At 39.9% G+C, this 20,623-nt stretch overlaps 1 protein-coding gene across 1 annotated transcript; it reads right to left on the reverse strand.

Annotated features, from left to right (window-relative positions):
• Positions 1-370: 370 nt before the first annotated feature.
• Positions 371-19,238, reverse strand: LOC131933508 (guanylate cyclase soluble subunit beta-1-like). Its single transcript, XM_059290252.1, is given in 15 exon segments — positions 371-567; positions 569-598; positions 600-669; positions 6,015-6,169; positions 6,523-6,666; positions 7,253-7,391; positions 8,374-8,472; positions 9,476-9,728; positions 11,307-11,499; positions 11,900-12,172; positions 12,858-13,043; positions 14,036-14,121; positions 15,143-15,243; positions 16,990-17,063; positions 18,961-19,238. Coding segments are annotated over 15 exon segments (1,860 nt in total). The 5' UTR covers positions 18,964-19,238; the 3' UTR covers positions 371-513.
• Positions 19,239-20,623: the final 1,385 nt, after the last annotated feature.

Here is a 20,623-nt window from a genome sequence, read left to right on the forward strand (position 1 = left end):
TTTTTGACAAAATACGTTTTGATCGAGACTCACTAGACGGGTGTCCAGAATTAAGCACACGCCAACTCTAAACAACCATTGCCCAAATCTGACTCACTGGCATTATGAATCAGAGACTGAATATTAAAAAAAAAATAAACACATAGGTCATTAAGCAAACTTTAATTTCACATTGACAAATTAAATACAAAACATGAATAATACTGATATCATTAATACATTTAACTAATAATATAGTTCGGCTACAATGTGAAATTTTACACCCATACGACATTGCGTAAACAGGAACTGATATGACGTGTGAATATGGCGTCAGTTAAAACAATATTAAAAACTCAAGTCCTCACAGTGTGCTGAAACAAATAAGCTAGTGGTCCCTAGGATCAGACGGTATGAGAGGCCTCTAGTTTACACAAGGCGATTGGAGCGAGTTGGTTTAGTTTTTTTTAACTTGCACCGGGTACCAAGACTCAAGAGCATTTATTTATAGAACAAAAGTCATGTGATCTAGATCTAGACGTCACAGGTTTTTGATTTCCTTTCTGGGGTTGTCTCCTTTCTAGACAGGGAAGTAACACTTCATGGGAGTGGCCTTGCCCCTTCATGACGACCTCACCCCTGTAATCGAATTGGAACCCGGGGTCAAAGTTCATGGGTTCTTGAAGAAACCTATGGAGAGAATTTTTAAAAATATGACATATATTAGTATATATTTATGTGTATATTCTCTCTCTCTCTCTCTCTCTCTCTCTCTATATATATATATATATATATATATATATATATATATATATATATTATATATTATATATATATATATATATATATATATATATATATATTTCTTTAGGTTTTGTGTATTGGTACCTGCTAATGCCTGAAAAGCCATAAAACGTTAATTTGAATAAATTATGCTAATGATATGTAACGTCATAAAAATGAACAACTTATGTGTCTCAGTTGTGTACTGTGGGTTTATGTTGCAAGAATTAGTGATAATCAACAATACGGCCAGAGTTTCTTCCAGGCATCTCTTCGGGGGGGGGGGGGGGGGGCTCGGGGGGAGCCCCCCCCCCCCCCGAACGAAATGAAATTTATATAATTTTATATAGAAAATATATACTTTTGACAGTGTCCGCCCCCCCCCCCCCGAAGAAAGTTTACCGCTCCCCCCCCACCCCCCCCCCGAAAATTTCAAGTGCCCCCCCCCCCCCGGAGAAAAAAGTCTGGAAGAAACACTGATACCGGCATACCCATTTGTCTCAACTATAGATAGAGCTATGGTGGCGACAATACTTCAGACGATGTATATGTGTGGGGGACCAAGTATAAACAAACACCAATTAAAAAACTATCTTGACACGTCTAAAATCAACAGTAATTAATTATCTTGATGCTAATGTTGTAATTAATCACAAATCAGTTAAATAAACAACTAATCAAATAAAGACATTTTAAAAAATTCTTTTGATTATATCTCACTTTAAAAATCTAGCTCTAGTTTTTAAATCGTTCAGCTATTACTTAAAGTACAGCTAGTAAAATAAAAATCAGCCTTTGAATGAAACTCGTTGAACTAACACTCGAGTACAACTGCGGGTATTTAGTATTACCATACCCACATCCCACACAAGTATTACCATACCCACATCCCACACACCGCCAACAAACATGCCCGGGCATTAAAAACTTTGCCAGCAGACGACCGGATCAATTTCTCTAATAGACCAGGACCAAAACAGATTTCACTGGGTCACGTGCTATGCATAATCCCGCCTGCACGGCGCGTGCGGTACAATTTTTTTCTGTACCACATCCGGTCGCCATCTTGGAGGTTTTATAAAAGTACGCTTCAGTTTTTGAAAACGAAAAAAAAATATTTTAAATTGTGTATATAAGCTCCAAGCTCCTCAATTGTAAGCTCACGATTTATAAATAGTGTATGTAAGCTCCAAGCTCCTCAATTGTAAGCTCACGATTTATAAACAGTTGAAGACACTACCAGAAACGGGATGAATAGATTCAAAGCTACGATAAAAGTTAATAAACTGCATTCGATTTAACTATTTTAATGGTAGGGGGGACAGAGTTATTTAATAAACGGTAATTGGCAGTAATCCTTCGTTCTAACAACCTAATTAGAGATAATGAATACTACACAATAGAATGCATCTCTGCGATTACTTTAAAAAAAAAACTAAATTACATTGCTACGTCGATGTGTCCTAATTAATTGACAGGGACGAAATTTTAAACTGATTAGCTTTATTTATTACCTTCGATTGAGATTTTCAAACTGCCACTTTAATTGTAAAACGTGTTCTTGTTAACTTTTTTGGAGAATTTATTTTTATATCGTTACTTGAAGGAGTTTCGCGTGAGAGGCTCTTAACTGTTTGCTTTATTATAAAATCCTTAATTATTTCCGCACCGAGGTTTGCTTTTCACCGATGTGAATAAGCGAAGTGGGGGAATTTTTAAACTGTTACAATAGTCATACAATCCTGACTCCTTCTTAAACTTAGCCAAGATTTCCTGTATTTATTTTTGTACCGTGTAAATTAGCTATGCTAGCTTTGTTAGAAATATCTTTTTTTTTAAATTGCAGAATATATCTATTTTTTCTTTTATGAAACCAGTGTAAAAAAAAACGACTATAAAAGTTGGCTATACTAAATAAAATGAATTTTAAAAAATAGAATTTTAAACACAGTAAATTGTAGAATCGCGAATGATAAGCCATATTATTCGCTAATGAAGAACAATTATCAAATGTCCACAATTTTAAGATGAAAATTCTAGCTGTAATGAACGATAAAAATAATTGCGGGTTATTTAATGAACTTGTATTTGTATTATAATAGCCCTACTAGCCTACTTTAACAAATAAAAAAATTCGTCAATTCTAACAGTTTTTTCTTATAATTTAATGATTTCGTTGATATGAAAAATTAACCATTCGTTTAATAAATACATTTTTATTAACTTCGGGAAAAAAATTAAATGTTGGATGTTTTATGTTGATATAAATGATGACAAAACTGCTTTTTTTAAAACTTAAAAATGCTAATTTAACAATACAACAATTAAGAAGTAAAAAAACAAAACGGGTGGGGGTAAACAGATATTCGTAAACTCTCTATAAAGAAGTTTTAATTTTAGTAAAAAAAAACGCAAGTTTATCCCCCCTATTGTAGACTAAGAGATGTCCGTACAACATAAGCATTTACTTTTGTGCGTAATTAATCTCATTCAGCTACTTTAGAAGCTATTTCTAAATACTCCTGCAACTCTTCATTCGTTACATAAAATATCACTCAAGTTTCAACACTAATGTCTTCCACAAAACACATGCGTGGATTTATATTCAAAAAATGTCTACAGAATAATGGCAATAGTCAAAAGCAGGCGTCTAAAAAAAAAACATGATGACACATTTTTTCCAAAAATCAACAAGATGACACATTTTTCAAAAAAAAAAAAAAAAAAAAAAACAAGATGACACATTTTTCAAAAAAAAAAAAACAAAACAAAAAAAACAAGATGACACATTTTTCCAAAAGAGACATCGGCCTTGACCTTGCCCATGATGGGGGTGTCATCAGCCTGTCAGATCGTGTCAAAAATAACCACGGCGCAGACGAGATCTCGGCGTCTCTGACGAGATCTCGACGTCATTTCATTCTGCGTGATGCGTGCGCTGACCTAAATAGTTGCCACTTTTTCCCCCTCTCCTTCAGATCTGAACGGCGATTGGTTGGCGTGTTGTTCGTTCTGTCCAATGAGGTTCGCCGTATTATTTAATATTCCGTTCATTTTATTTTCTGTCTATTTGTGTCCGCTCCACCGATCACTATCTCATGAGGCCCAATCTCCATTTGTGTCCATACTTATGACGAATAAAATGTACCATAAACCAAATCTAAATGTTGATTGAGCATTACGTATGCTGCTCTGGTCGAGGTATTAATGTCCAAAATCTGGCCGGACAGGTCAAGTATAAATGGTGGGTGTAGCATAAAGATAATATAAAGGTCAAATACTCGCCCGAAAGCCGTTTGCCTGAAGGCCGTTTTTCCGAATGGACATTTGTCCGAATGGACTTTTGCCGATGGGCCAATTGCTCGAACTGACATTTTCCCGATTGGGACAAATAACCGAATTGAGACTTGGCCGAATGGGACTAATGCCTGAAAGCCATTTGCCCGAAGGCCGTTTGCCCGAAAAAGGCTTAAATTGTATATATTCACACCAAGCACCATGTGTTATGCTTCATCCACTATCACACCCCAACCCCTCATCATCCCCGACCTCTTAACTTTTCTGAAAGTTTTTAAGAAAGGGGTCAGTAGTCAAACCCCGGACGATATTGTCGAGACGCCGAGGTCAGAATTCATCAGATTCGGGACTCAACAATCAAATAACTCGCACGTGCAAGCCGATTGCTCTGCTCCAATAGATGCACGCGCCACGTTCACGTGACTTGTTTTTAACCTCGTTTTGCGTCATCACCGGAAATGAAATATTGTAGGATGTCTGATTGCGCATGCCGGGGTTTATGAGATACATTTGGGGGTGGATCTGGGAAGGGTTCTCAAACTGGTGTCCTTACAACGAGAACCATCGGACAGTACACGGCTGGGTAGTTTGAAGCATGCCATACTATTAGAACAGTAAAACTAATCACAAATACTCATCAGTTTGTGAAATGATTGCACAAAATTGAGAGAAGATGTGTCTGGCCCTTCGGCATATTTCTATATTAATAGGTAAAGTGTTTATCGTTAAACAGCTATATTCTCAAAACTTGATTTTCTCGTAGAATTTACGTTCGTTTAGTTTAGAGTTGCTGGCCTTTAACCCAGATTTCTATGAAGAACGGCTGAGGGATTACATGGACTCAACATAAGAGAGCTGCCCAAAACAGAGTCTGAGATGTGCAGCTGTATTTCTTGCTTCCCAGGGGCTGGAAATGATTAGGTCAAGTCCTATTGCATAAAACAGGGTCACTCACTCGCAAACACTGAGCGCAAAGTTACAATATTCTCCATTTTGACCCGTTTAATTTAGCTAACATACAAATGAAATATAACGTGCAAACGCCAAACGTTTTCAAGTTAGAAAAATTAGTTTTGATATAATTAACAAAACAAGCACAAATCTCATCAAGTTATGGTATTTGTTTCAAAATGAAACATTTGTCACGCATACTATTTATCTTAGAATCGAATTACAGAAAAGGATAGAATCGACCCTAGAGGGTAGAGTAAAAAGGGTAGTAAGTTAGGATCGAATTTATTTGTTTGGGTAGGATGGAATCTTATGGTAGGATGCAATCCAATCAGTAGAATAGATATGTTAGAATAGAATCTAAAGGGTAGGGTATAATCGTATACATGTTTGTCGCTTAGTATTCTACATACTTCTTTACGAAAATGCAGTGAATGATAATACTTTTAGACATTTGTTCAAGGAAAATCTTAGAATCCCTTGTGTACTCTAAGACTTACCTGTAGGCATACTCTAAGACTTACCTGTAGGCATACTCTAAGACTTACCTGTAGGCATACTCTAAGACTTACCTGTAGGCATACTCTAAGACTTACCTGTAGACATACTCTAAGACTTACCTGTAGACATACTCTAAGACTTACCTGTATACATACTCTAAGACTTACCTGTAGACATACTCTAAGACTTACCTGTAGACATACTCTAAGACTTACCTGTAGACATACTCTAAGACGTACATGTAGACATACTCCAAGACTTATCTTTAGACATACTCTAAGACTTACCTGTAGGCATACTCTAAGACTTACCTGTAGACATACTCTAAGACTTACCTGTAGACATACTCTAAGACTTACCTGTAGACATATTCTAAGACTTACCTGTAGACATACTCTAAGACTTACCTGTAGACATACTCCAAGACTTACCTGTAGACATACTCTAAGAATTACCTGTAGGCATACTCTAAGACTTACCTGTAGACATACTCTAAGACTTACCTGTAGGCATACTCTGAGACGTTGATCCTCCCCTTGACACCTGTGGTCTCCGTGCGACTGGTCAAGTTGACCGTGTTGCCGAACAGGCAGTACCTGGGCATCTTCTTACCTATCACACCTGTCACCACCTCACCTGAGTGGATGCCGATGGTGATCTGGAAGTAGAAGAACATGCATGTAATGGCGGGGGGGGGGGTCTAAATGGTGTGACTCGTGGAGGGGGGATGTCTGGCTTTTGTGACTGTGTATTTTGTGTGAGTGAAGGGGGAGGGTTAAGACTGTAGAATGTGACGTAATGTGATGTGTGGGGGTATAGTTGTGTGTGACATTGTGTGACGGTATGAGTTGGGTGCTAAAATTGTGCTGCTAAACCAAGTAATTATTATTGTTAGATTTTAATAAATTAGCACAAGAGTGCGATGAATTAACTGCGGTGAATTTATATACTGTACAAGGAAAACTCGCAGTGTGATTCTGTCTAAAACAGGGATTTGTAGTACAAACTTACCATGATGGGTTCACCATTGGGATCTTTCAGCTCCTTCGATATATCCATCAGATCAAGTGCCAATCTGGCAATAGAGCGGGCATGGTCGTCACATTTTTCTGGCAGACCGCTGACGGCCATGTACTTGTCTCCCACAGTCTCGACCTAAATAACAGACTTCTATTTTTAGAACCTCGACCTAAATAACAGACTTCTATTTTTAGAACCTCGACCTAAATAGCAGACTTCTATTTTTAGAACGTAACTGTTAAATCTCTTCTCAGCATCCATTTCAATAACAGTGGCTAAATTTCAGGGCCGGTGTGGTCTAGCGGTATAGAGCTAGGCTTCTAAACCGAAAGTCTCGAGTTCGAGACCAGCCTTAATGGTTACATCTGGGCAAAATGCTTCATCATATCTTCATTCATCTGCCCAACGTCCCCTTGACAAAACGGGACAAGATGAAGATGAACAAACGTGTAAGATTTCAAATTCCAATCAACACATGTACGCAAGTTAGAACTATCAGTTTGTTTTTAAAGTGTCGAAAATTCTAATCAATAACTATCAATTCGTTACAAGTTTTTACTTTGATACAATGATAGTCAACTTAAGTTTCGAAACACTTAGTGTACTCTTCACAATCTGTGGTAGAACATTTCTAATTTTATATACTCTATTTCTTCAGACATTTTTACATTTTTTCTAAGCTACGCAATAAGATGAACTAAACACCATCAGTGGGACCTACCTTGAAAATGTTTGGGTTTTTTCCAGGGTCCAACATTTTATCGAACCGTGTGTACACAATGTTGAGCAGTTCCACAATTTTCATGGCACCCTCGGCATCGGAATGTTTGGCTGAGTACTCAGTGAACCCGACTATACCGCTGGAAATAATTGCACGAGCGATTCATCTCAAAGCTCAACAACATTTGTAATACATAACTAATTTTAGTTGCAAAGTAAAACATTATTGAATTTGTATAGTATAACTATTCTTCTTCGTTCTTAATTTTAGTTTAGGAAGGGATTCCCTCCAACACAGTTAAGTATACGTGTCAACCGGTTATGCGCCATTGAGGCCATTGACTACGATATCAGCCTGCTTTTCTTTTTGGATTTGCTTCCATAGTCTTTGTCCAACCAAGAACAAACTACAAGGCAGCAGTTGTTTGATTTTGGAGTTGTCTCTCCTAGAAGAGTGGCTGTCCCCCGCTAACAAGTCTCATCTGCCTGAGGTATGTATTCAATAAATATTAAAGAGAGATGCAATATCTAGAGCTTGTCCCTTGTAATTACATACGAGAGGGGAAAATAATGAATCGATTGTGGAAGCGTAATAGGTATCGTATTTTTGGCGTTAAAGATTACTGGGGAGTACAAGAAACCCACAGGTTTTCAGACAAAATTTAGTGTTTCGAATATAATTGTCCGGCAAATACTACCGACACCCAGCGTGTGAGTAGACCCTTGACTTTTGAAACGAGATTGTCCTCATGTACATCGTACAAGTGGGACGGTGTGACCTAGCGGTAGAGCGCTAGACTGCTAACCCGAAAGTCACAAGTTCAAATCAGTTGAACGTCCTAGAGTCAACACACCTCTGATTGGTATTCTCAATTGAATATTGACATTAGGACATTCTCACCTGAACAGTGACATGATGACATTCTCACCTTAACAGAAGGGTGGCATTATGACATTCTCACCTGAACAGAAGGGTGACATTATGACATTCTCACCTGATAAGTGACATTATGACATTCTCACCTGAACAGAAGGGTGACATTATGACATTCTCACCTGAACAGAAGGGTGACATTATGACATTCTCACCTGAACAGAAGGGTGACATTATGACATTCTCACCTGAACAGAAGGGTGACATTAGGATACTTCATGGCATTAACTGGTCTCCTGTGGCGTAGTTCATTGGCCACTGATGGTGGAAGTATCGAGTACATTAATCTGAAAGTATCAATACATTACCAGCAAAACGTCATCAATCATCATTAACCGAAATGTCTCTTGCCAAATTAATATTCATCACATTATCAGTTAACAAAAAAGGTTTAAGAAATTAGTCATTCTAAATATCAAGATATTTTTCAGACCATTTACTGAAAAAAAACTAAATCATTTCTCTTTGGTTGCTTCATATAATAAACCATAAGCTTATTTTGGTGGACAACATGTAAACTAAAACACGCACCAATCTATGACTAACCCTTTGACCTGATAGATCCGCCCATTTCTATACCTATCTATTTGCACTTCTCCTTCCTTCAACCTTGGGTCCGTCCATGTCTAAGTACCCGTTTTTACCCCCTCCCCCCTATACCCCACCTCTCTTGATCCGCCTCATCTGTCTTGACATACACCATCCACTCATAAACCCGTCAAATCTTTACACCCTTAGACCCGCCCCACCTGTCTACCCCACCACCCCTAGACCCATCGATCTGTCTGAAAACCCCTAGAACCTCCCTCACCTCTCTCACACAGCCATAGACCCACCCCACTACTCTACCCCCTCCACCCCTACACAAACCCCACCTTACACTCCTAGACCCAGCCCACCTGTCTACCCCCGCCATCCCTAGACCCGCCCTCGCCTGTCTACCCTCACCTGTCTGACATTCCTAGACCCACCCCACCGGTCTCAAACACCCTTAGACCCACCCCACCTGTCTGAAACACCCTTAGACCCACCCCACCTGTCTGAAACACCCTTAGACCCACCCCACCTGTCTGAAACACCCTTAGACCCACCCCACCTGTCTGAAACACCCTTAGACCAACCGCACCTGACTGACACAGACCCTCCCTCACCTGTCAGCCACACCCCCCAGACCCACCTCACCTGTCTGATACCCCTTATACCCACCCCACCTGTCTATCCCCACCCGTCTGACACCCCCACAGACCCTCCCTCACCTGTGTACCCCCACCACCCCCAGACCCACCTCACCTGTCTGTCTTCTTCTTCTCATCTTCCAGCTCCCTGTACGTCTGCTGCAGCTGGTCCGTGAGTACCTCGAGGTTCTGTGCCAGCTTGTACTCGGCCTCCCAGTGCTCAGACAGCAGCACCAGCTCCCTGGTGGCGTCGTGCAGGGGGATGTCGCTCAGGTACAGCCCCTGGCGGCTGATGTCGTCCAGGTTCATCACGCTGGGGGAACACAGGAACAAGATGGAGTCGCACTCGGGAACGTAGATCATTTGGCCTGGGGACAGCAAGAAATGTTGGTTAAAGGGAACACAGGAACAAGATGGAGTCGCACTCGGGAACGTAGATCATTTGGCCTGGGGACAGCAAGAAATGTTAGTTAAAGGGAACACAGGAACAAGATGGAGTCGCACTCGGGAACGTAGATCATTTGGCCTGGGAACAGCAAGAAATGTTGGTTAAAGGGAACACAGGAACAAGATGGAGTCGCACTCGGGAACGTAGATCATTTGGCCTGGGAACAGCAAGAAATGTTGGTTAAAGGGAACACAGGAACAAGATGGAGTCACACTCGGGAACGTAGATCATTTGGCCTGGGGTTGGGGGGGGGGGGAGTGAGCAATAAGAAATTATTGATTAAATCTTAAATCTGGTATGACCATAAGAAAATATTGGACGAATCTGAATATAAAAAAATATTTGTTTTATCTAAACCTACAGAAACTGTCGGTAAATCTGTGAAAAATAAGAAAAGAATGGCTAAATTTAAAAAAAAAAAAAAATTAAAAGCTAAAACTGAAAATAAAATTACATTCGCATTCATAATTGGGATTATCCGAAGGACGGGAGAGGGGTAAATATTAATGTTCACGCATGTAAAGTATCTTTAATTAATAAAATATTGTGTACAGCGAGAGAAAAGTTTCAAATAGTTTTTAGCGCAATTTCCATACGGACAATTGCGATTATTAACTCGTCATTTCTGGATGGATGTGTGTCCGCAGCTTTAAGTTGATCTCCTCCTCAACGAAGCAATATCGAGGACTAGTTCCAAAAGCAAATATGTTAAGCAAGTTCCGAGGATGATTGTGGGCCAAAAACATTCCCGGAATTCCTTCCTAGATTTCCAGGAAAAGCCAAAAAACCTCGAAAAAATGCAGTTTTTGGATGGATGTGTGTCCCCATCTTTAAGTCGTATCTCCTCCTCAACGAAGCAATATCGAGGACTAGTTCCAAAAGCAAATATGTTAAGCAAGTTCCGAGGATGATTGTGGGTCAAAAAAATTCCCGGAATTCTTTCCTTGATTTCCCGGAAAAGCCAAAAAACCTCGAACAAATGCTGTTTTTGCTCCATATCTCGGCAACCAGACCACTTAGCGACTTGAAACATTTACCAATCGATTCCTGCCATAATTTAGAACAATATTGCCGAAGAAAGTTTTCAAAAATATCATTTCGTTCGGTCACAAAAAATTAATTAAGGAAATTGCGCTTAAATTGTCACTAGACTTTTTATTAACTTGTTTTACTTATTCTTAAAATTTTAAAAATGTATTAAATAATTAATTTAAAAATTTGTATTTATTATACAAATTATAAAATACTCATATGATTTATATGTTAGTACTGTCGTCTTAATTAATATTAAGCAATAGTTTAACATTATTTATGTACATGACTGTGTATATAATTTAAAATCAAATAATAAAATTCTACTAACATTTTCAGACATAAGACAATAAATAAAAGTGAAAACATTTTTAAAATGCTTCTCTAACCGTCTTCGAAGTAGTGCTTCTATCTAACATACTATTCACGTTAAAAAAAACCCGAAGCTAATAAAATCACTAATTACCTTTGAGCCTCATTTGCTGCTGCTCTGCATTAACTGCGGACTGTGCGTCGTTGACGTCATCACGTGTGAGCACGCCCTGTTTGGTGATGAGCACGAAGACCGTGTTGATGTGGGACAGGATGTTGTCGAAACCAAACTCCATGTGGGGGCGTATCATGTCGAACAGCTCCGTGATCTGGCAGGAGTTGTTCACCTTGGGAGAGAGGAGGGGGGGGGGGGGGAGTTACTTGACTTGTGTGTGGTGGGGGGAGGGGGTCGTCATCTGGTACGAGTTGTTCACCTTGGGAGAGACAGTGGAAGTTACTTGTGTGTGTGACGGGGGGGGGGCATTGTTCACTTTGACAGGGGGAGTAACTTGGTGGGGGGGGGGGGGGGTCGTTAATAAATTAAGTCACGCTATAAGGTGGGCTGAGGTGAGAAAATGGACTTTACTGATTACGTGTGGCTAGGAGTGGGGGGGGGGGGGCGGTGATAATGTGAGACGTCACATTATTCCATTTTGATAGTAATATTTTTAAATGGAGCTGACCTTAGGCAGCAAGCGCCCTATCTACTGACCTTAGGCAGCACACGACCTATCGACAGGTACTGACCTTAGGCAGCACACGACCTATCGACAGGCCCGCCTGCTGCACGCACAGGTCCCTGTCAAACAGCAGGTGGAAGGGAAACGCCCTGCAGAAGGACGCCGGGCTCATCTTGGGCTCCGTGGACAGGTGGTGCTCGAAGGTCTCCAGGTCCAGCTTCTCCAGCTGGTGCTGCTTGCTCTCCTCGATGATGGCGAACTGGACGTGGTCGCAGTTGTCGTCCTTCTCCTGGATGATCTCCACGATGACGGGGGAGTTGTGGAGTTCTCTGGCCACTTCCTGGTGATGACGTGCAGGGTTATTTATAGGTAGGCCAGCTTGGAAATAGGGCTGGTAAGTAGGTCACTAACCAGTTAAATGGCTCATGCAGGTTTTATTGAGCCGTAGAACTGGTTGGTGACCTACTTACCAGCCCTATTGTTTACAGAGATAGTTGTTAAAATGACTATTAAAATAATATTTTTCTTTATATTTTAGATGTTTTATAAAAAATTCAGCAGTTTTTTTTTTTTGTTTTTTTGTTTTTTTGCATTACGTTATGATTTATATGTTTCTTTACGCGAGTATTACACACTTTACTTATGAAATAAGTGGAATCTTACTTCAATCTGTAGACTCACTGAGGATTTATTACACTCTGCTAAAGACTTGCTTTTTAATGATATCGATAAACCAGACTTCCATTTGATAATACCGATACCTAAAACAGTACACTGATGATACCGATACCGCAGACTCACCTTTAAAATACCGATAGCGCAAACAAACCTTAACGATACCCACACTGCAGACTTACCTTCACGATACCGATACCGTAGACGTACCTTAACTATACCGATACTGTAAACTTACCTTAAAGATACCGATACCGTAGACTTACCTTAACGATACCAATACTGTAAACTTACCATAGCGATACCGATACAGTAGACTTACCTTAACGATACCGATACCGTAAACGTACCTTAACGATACCGATGACTATATGCTCAAGTCCAGGTCTGTCGGAGTAGTAATGTAGGACCGTGGCCCCGTCGGGCCTCTCAGTGCACCTGAAGGACGGGGCCCTCATCCCCGGGTAGATGGTGGACAGGTGGTCGTGGAGGGCGTCAAGGTTCTGTAGGAAGTCGGTGGTGGTCGCTCCCAGAACCTGGGGGGGGGGGGGGGGCAGGGACAAAAGGATTGCACTGGTTTTGTTTAGCTAATCAAGCACATATTGATAGAAGCATGTAATATCTGTGATATATATGTATTTTCTGTCATATCTGTCATATCTGTCGTATATATAATATCTGTAATATCTATAATATCTGTAATTAGAGGCGTAGCGACCCTTCCCGGCACCCGGGGACAAACTTTTCGATTTGCACCTCCCCCCTCGAGATTTCGATTTGCACCCTCCCCCCCCCCCCCCCCTCAAACTTTCAATTTGCACCCCCCTCAACCTTTCAATTTATTTTTCCAACCCATTGTGGCGCCCCCTAAGCTCGGCGCCCGGGGACATATGTCCCCCCCCGCCCCCCCCCCCCCTCGCTACGCTACTGTCTGTAATATCTGTAATATTTTTAATATCTGTAATACCTGTAATATATGTATAGAACAAAAGACAAAAGAACAGAACTATATCTTCACCGTAGTTAGTTAATCAAAGACATAATGACTTGTGTAATATATGTGTGTAATTAGAGACATATATGTTCCTTTAGATAGTCAACGACAAAATGCGATAATTATATGTTTCTTACTAGCACAGGACACATACAAAGACGGAAGGTTGCTTATTGTTTATAAAGTAAAATAAAGAACCAGGCAATATTGAGTGTGAAGAGTTAATTCGACAGATGCCAAATGTAGCTCTTGTAGAGAGAAAACCTTAAGGAGGAGGAATGTAACTTAACTGCAGACTAACTGCGTGGTTTGTTCCATCTTTACAACTGCTACATTTTAAAACCTGTTTCAACGTTCTATGTTAGAGGTTTCTTTATTCCCAATAGATGTGATTATCTAGTACACATGCACCTAACTATGTGATTTCTGAATGGAATGAAAGACAACATGACGGAACTCTGTGTTACCTGTCATCTAGCAGGTTAATGTCAGTGTCAGGTATCACGTGATTGGCAGGTCTATAAATAAACTTACCTTCAGGATCTTGTCATAGCCTGACTCGACACAATACTCAAAAAACATTTTCCCGAAGAGTTGGAGGACGGTGGCGGCATCAACATCTGTTGGGGGGGGGGGGGGGGGGTAAGATGATTATATTGTGTAAACAACAGGGACAAAGCATATGTTCAGTACTTCAATAAGGATTAGATTTAGAGTTTAAAACTTACAGTTTATTTTTATTTTATTTTTTATTTTGAATGAATTTTTACTGTATCTTGCAGCTGACTCGCACACTTTTTTATGTGTTAACAAAGAAGTCATTAAACGTAATTTAATAAACGACTGTCCTTTTCACCACCATCCCAGCTCCCACACTCGACTTACAACTACCGTAAACTCCACCTTTAATCAACAAGCGACTCCATCAATTCCGCTCCATCCACATCACATTTGACACTATCCATGGTTCAATCTATGGCTCCACCAAAAGCTCCACCATAGAAATTACCCCCAATTCCACACAATCCACCCAAAATTCCATCCCATATTCTCTCGACTCCACCTAATTCACACATCTACCTCGTCTCCACACACAACTTCACTCTTATCTTCACCACTCAAACTACGACCCCACCTACGACTCCACCCATGACCCCCTCATGACTCCACCCACGACTCCACCTATGACCCCCACCCCATAACTCCACTCTATGACTCCCCATATGACTCCACCCTATGACTCTACCTTATAACTCCATCCTAGACTCAACTCATGACTCAATCAATGACTTCATTTATGCCTTCACGATGACTCCACCTCAGCTCTAACTATGACTCCACCCACGACTCCACCTATGACCCCCACCCTATGACCCCCACCCTATGACCCCCACCCTATGACCCCCACCCTATGTCCCCCACCCTATGTCCCCCACCCTATGTCCCCCACCCTATGACCCCCACCCTATGACCCCCACCCTATGACCCCCACCCTATGTCCCCCACCCTATGTCCCCCACCCTATGACCCCCACTCTATGACCCCCACCCACGACTCCACCAAAGACTCCACCCATGACTCCACCCTATGACCCCCACCCCATGACCCCACAACCCATCAACCAAACCGTCTGGAACTTACTGAGCACCTTGCAGGCGGCACCGACCAAATCATACGAGACACTGTCGTCATACACCTGTCTGACCAGGAAGTCTCCGTCCATGTCCAGGTACGCTTCCTGCCTGTACGGTCACACAAGCAGTGACGTCAGCACAATAATCATAGTTACGTCATTTCAATTTCACAAATGTTCCCTAATTACTTATCTTAGGATGAATGTTCATTTATCACAGACAAATTTCCGATAATACAAACGTTAGCACAACAATAACGACATCGCAATAAGACAAATCTTACGATAGCAACAGTTCAACAAAATAAGACAAATGTCATAAACACAGTGACGGCAACAAAAGAAAACAAATGTTACATTTACATTGACAGCATCAAAATAATACAATTATTACAGAAACAGTGACAGCAACAACATACGATAAATGTTACGGATACAGGGATGTCATCAACATAATACAAATGTAACAGTAACAATGACGGCAACACAAACAAAACAAAAGCTAGTGTATCAGCACATAATCTTTCCTACACCGCTGCAGTACCCGCTAAATGGTGTTTTATTTAAGACGGCATCAGCTATTTTAATTAGCCTACATTCTTTTCAATCACCTGTATTTTTCTTAGCTATTTCAATTCCTGTACCGTACCAGGTATAAAAACAAACATAACAGTTCATCCACGTCAAGTGGTGTATTTGTTCATGTCAGATTTACAGATTTTTTTTACGGTGGTCTACAGATTGTTGATGTGCCGTGGCATTGTTTGTTGTTTTTTCGTTTCGTATTATTGTTTCCGGTAAAGATTTGTTCACGCTGATTTTCACAATTGCCGGGTGAGTTTTGACTATCAAAACGTTCTACAAATAGGAACTTCGGAGGCTGGTTTTTTATTTTTATTTTTTATTGTGTGTGTGTGTGTGTTTAATTCCAGACTTTTTTTTGTAATGAGAAAATTCCGAGAGGTCATTCGATTTACTGACGCAATGTGTGGGTTGTTTGTGTGTGCGTGAGTGTGTTAGTGTGCTACTAGGTTTGTGTGTGTAACACACCACAACAAAACACACCACAACACACCGCACACCATAACGCGCAACACACAACAAGACACACCATTCCACAAAACGCCAGAACCGCAAGACACCGCATACCACGAAACACCACATTTCACGAGACACCTAATACCACACACCACCAGACGCCAGTAGAGAGAATATACCACAGTACATCACACACCGCAAGACACAACACAAAGCTAGACTTTACACCAGAATCTACAAGACATAAGACAAGAGACACCACAAGACAGTATAAACCACAGATATCTAAGACAAAAGACACCAGGATAAATAAGAAAATATAAACCACAGATATCTAAGAAAGTAGACAATACACCAGACAGCACAAGACAGTTTATACTAGATATAACAAGACAGTATAAATCACAGAGTTCTAAGACAGTAGACACAAGACACCAGACAACACAAGACAGTTTATACTACAGATATAACAAGACAGTATAAATCACAGGTTTCTGAACAGAAGACATTAGACACCACAATGCACTAGGTAACACCTTACACCATATTCTACAATACAGAAGCCAACCGACACAACAAGACAGTATGAAGTACACATATCTAAACAGAAGACATGAGACACCACAAGACAGTATCAACTACACATATCTAAACAGAAGACATGAGACACCACTAGCAAATATAAACCACAGATATCCAAGACAGAAGTCAGCAGACACCACAAGACACTAGACAACACCTTACACCGAACTCTACAAAACAAGCCAGTATATACACCAGACACCACTAGACAGTATAAACACCAGACATTCCCTACTTGATTTGCTTCCAAGCCTCCTCCCCAAAATTCCTGATGACCAGCAGCTCAAGGGCGTAGTTGACAAAACCGTACTGAAACAACAGGCGTTCATTAGCTTAATTACCCTAATTACTGAAATGAATAAAAGCCCGGGCATTATTTAGATTCAGCATGATAAACCCTACAAATCACATATAAACTCAGAATACAATAAAAAGTGTATATGATTTGTTAAATTTAAAATAAAACGCAGTCATTACAAACCTACATCACCAGCATGGATTATTGTATATTTCCTTGGTGTACGAAGTAAATAAAGTATGAAGTATAGCTATTGTTATTTGTATCGTTTAAAGCTTGGGCTGGGTTAGAGTGATTTAAATTAAAGTTAAGACGAACTTTGTTGTGAGTTCCTTTCTCAACTTGGGTCGATCATGGATCGTTGTCCTTTTCTCGATATGGTATAAAGTTTAAATAAACGCTAAACATTACGTTTGCTAACAGCTGCGGTTGCATAATCTGCCGAAAGGAAATTGCAGTTGATAATCATATTGTTAATCCTGTTTCATTTCGGTATTTTCGCTCCTAGATTGGTTGCTGTCCCCCAGCTAACGAGCCCAGTCTGTCTCGGAGTTCGAACTCGGGACTTTTTTGCGAACCCAAGACGGATTACGGGTAGGCTAATACTAGAGCACAGATGGATTTAATATTTTAACCTCGTTAGAGAGAGCAGGTGATATATATGTATATATATATATATATATATATATATATATATATATATATATATATATATATATATATATATATATATACATAAATATATATATATATATATATATATATATATATATATATATATATATATATATATATATATATATATATATGCTTAGACTCCATGTTCCTCAGCCTGCACAATTCTACATTATAAAATACGAGCCGTCCCGCGGCGTATCATACGCCGCTATTTAGTTGTTTTATTTTCTACTTTTCAGTAATTCATAATTTGTGAATTCGACAGTACCAATGCTGCCACTGAAAATATTTGCTTTAAAACACTAACCCCCACCCCCCTTTCCCCTAACCCCGACCCTACACCCCCCCCCCCCCCCCCACCCGTGAAAGCAGCCTCCTCTTAGTTACCTCCTGTAAGTTTAAAATCGATTCAAACATAATATCTGCCCCTAATAGCCGTCACTAAACCCGGCTCTACGATTTGTAAACATTTAGCGTGACCACATCTCACCAGACCATATGGGGGTGGGGTGGGGGTGGTAGTGATAGTGAGAAAGAGAGGGGACTGTAAGGCGCGCTTGCAGCTTGTTTTCTAACGTCTCCCAGATGAGAATTATATATATATATATTGATAGATTGAGAGCAGAGGAACTTTTATAACATTTTTAGGGAGGAGCTGGACGTGTTGACAACCCCCCCCCCCCCCCCCCACCAGCTCACGTAACCCCAAGATCTGCCTATACCCTATAGTCAAGTTCCCTTTTTGAAACTGTCGGCGGGGGCAAGTAGGGATCGGAATGACGTAACGCATTCTTGTGTAACTTGTGTTACTTGTGCTTGTAAAGCTCCTTTTCAAACCTGGCGTTTTAGGGGGCAAGTGAAGTAGAGTTCACCTGTTTCTGTAACCTCGGCATGTGAAGGGATAGTGTGGTCAGCCTTTACTTTCCCCATCTCGAGTTTAGTACCCATCAGAGCTGGGTGGAGATTCTATTATCTGGAACCCGGATTCGATTTCGAGACATTCGGGACAGATGTCTAACGCTCTATCGCTAGGCCACACACAAAAACAACACGCCCTCCCCTAGATCAGCCTATGTACACGAGTCCAATTAGACCACGGATTTATATTTGCCTGACAGTGAGCCTAAGTCGTCTGCTACACTGCAACACAACATACTTGTTGCTGATAATCCACATGTCAAAACGTTAATCCACGGCGGATTAAAGAAATTAATTAGAGATGTCACTTACCATGTTGAGACGCGTTGATCTATTCCCGCTAATTGACGTCCAAAGAATCAGTTTTTAAAAATCTTCTGCATCACAAAGTTAACTTCAAGAATTCACAAAAATCATTTTTACGCCAATTAAAAATACAACCTTTTGTGTATTATAGTTTTTAAATCATTCAAAAGTTAATACCATTCCACTCAATATTCAATAATGTTTGATCGAGTGTATTTTTTAACGCAATAAAACGAACAATATTTTGAGCATTAATCACAGTGCGAATGGAAGACACACGGGGAGCCAAGTCTCGCCCTCTCTCGCGTCGCGCGAGATCTCGGTTTGGCTGGGACACTGCGCTATTTTAGCGGATCTTTGTGATCGCTGTGTTAGGGCGACCTAGGTAGTAGGCCACATACCATACACGCACGTATTCAAATCTGACGTTAAATTAAATAGTAATGATTGATACATAAGGGTTTGATCTAATTTATACAATTATAGAATTTATAGTAACTTTAACAGATCCACTTCTCTCGATTAAATATTTTGTTCAACGAAATAAGTATAAAATCTCTGTTTTGGGCTAAGATGACTGCTTAAATGTTGTAGAAAACAAATAAATCTAGCTTTTTGCTTACACGATAACTTTCCCCCACGTGTCAATTTTCTGTTAGTTAAAAAAAATCAATGTTTATAAGTATAATGATGTTAAGAAATCAGACAAAAAGAGCGAAAATATTTGATGACAAATCTGGTTCTTATTTTAGGTGTATTCTAAGGGAGAAAATCGTGAAAATGTTAAATGATTAGTTATTTTTACTGAGTTACGTACTATTAATCTAAGAAAAATGATAGCAGTCGTAATTAAAAATAATAAAATTTAAAACAATAAATAAATTTTACAACAGAGGCGTAGCGAGGCGGGGGGGGGGGGGGAAGGGGGGGGGGGGGTTACATATGTCCCCGAGCGTCAAAATGGGTTGGAAGAACAAATTAAAATCTCATTTTAACTGTATTTTTGCATTATAAATATAAAATATATATGGGTGGGGGGTGCAAATTGAAAGTTGAAAGGCTGCTCCCGAATGGGGCGCCAAATAGAAAGTTTGTCCCCGGGCGCCGGGAAGGGTCGCTACTCCTCTGTTTTACAATATGGCATAAAACGATGACTTGACCAATCAAGGATCACCTGACCATAATGAAAGGAAATTAGAAATTAATGTTTTGTTAACAAAAAAAGCTAATGGAAATATTAAATAAGTGTCTATTATTATTAAAGATACTTTTAAGATACACGTGTTTAATAATGAAATGCTAAATAATCTCGTTGTGTTATAAATATAATTAATATGGGCCACATATTGAATGAAGATGCTAATCAAGGGCCAACTAATAATGTAGATTAATCCCTAATGATCCCAGCTGTTCATCATCCATGATTAAATCATTCCGTCTAAGCTTTAACAAAAATTACAGCTGAATAGTTTTACATGACATTATTGTAAGTAGCAGCCTGTGTCACTCATATATATCATAGCCCAGCACATTGCCGAGTTTACGTTTGATTTAAGGAAACACTGGGATAGGACTTAGACTCAAAGTAAGTTGGTTAGATCTATCCTGTTTTCTATTGTCTCAGTGCTCTCTAACCACATGTATTATTAAAAAAAAATTTACTTTAACA

This window comes from Physella acuta, unplaced genomic scaffold (assembly GCF_028476545.2).
Source record: "Physella acuta isolate Inbredline_101_S28 unplaced genomic scaffold, ASM2847654v3 ptg002533l, whole genome shotgun sequence".
Classification (NCBI taxonomy): domain Eukaryota; kingdom Metazoa; phylum Mollusca; class Gastropoda; family Physidae; genus Physella; species Physella acuta.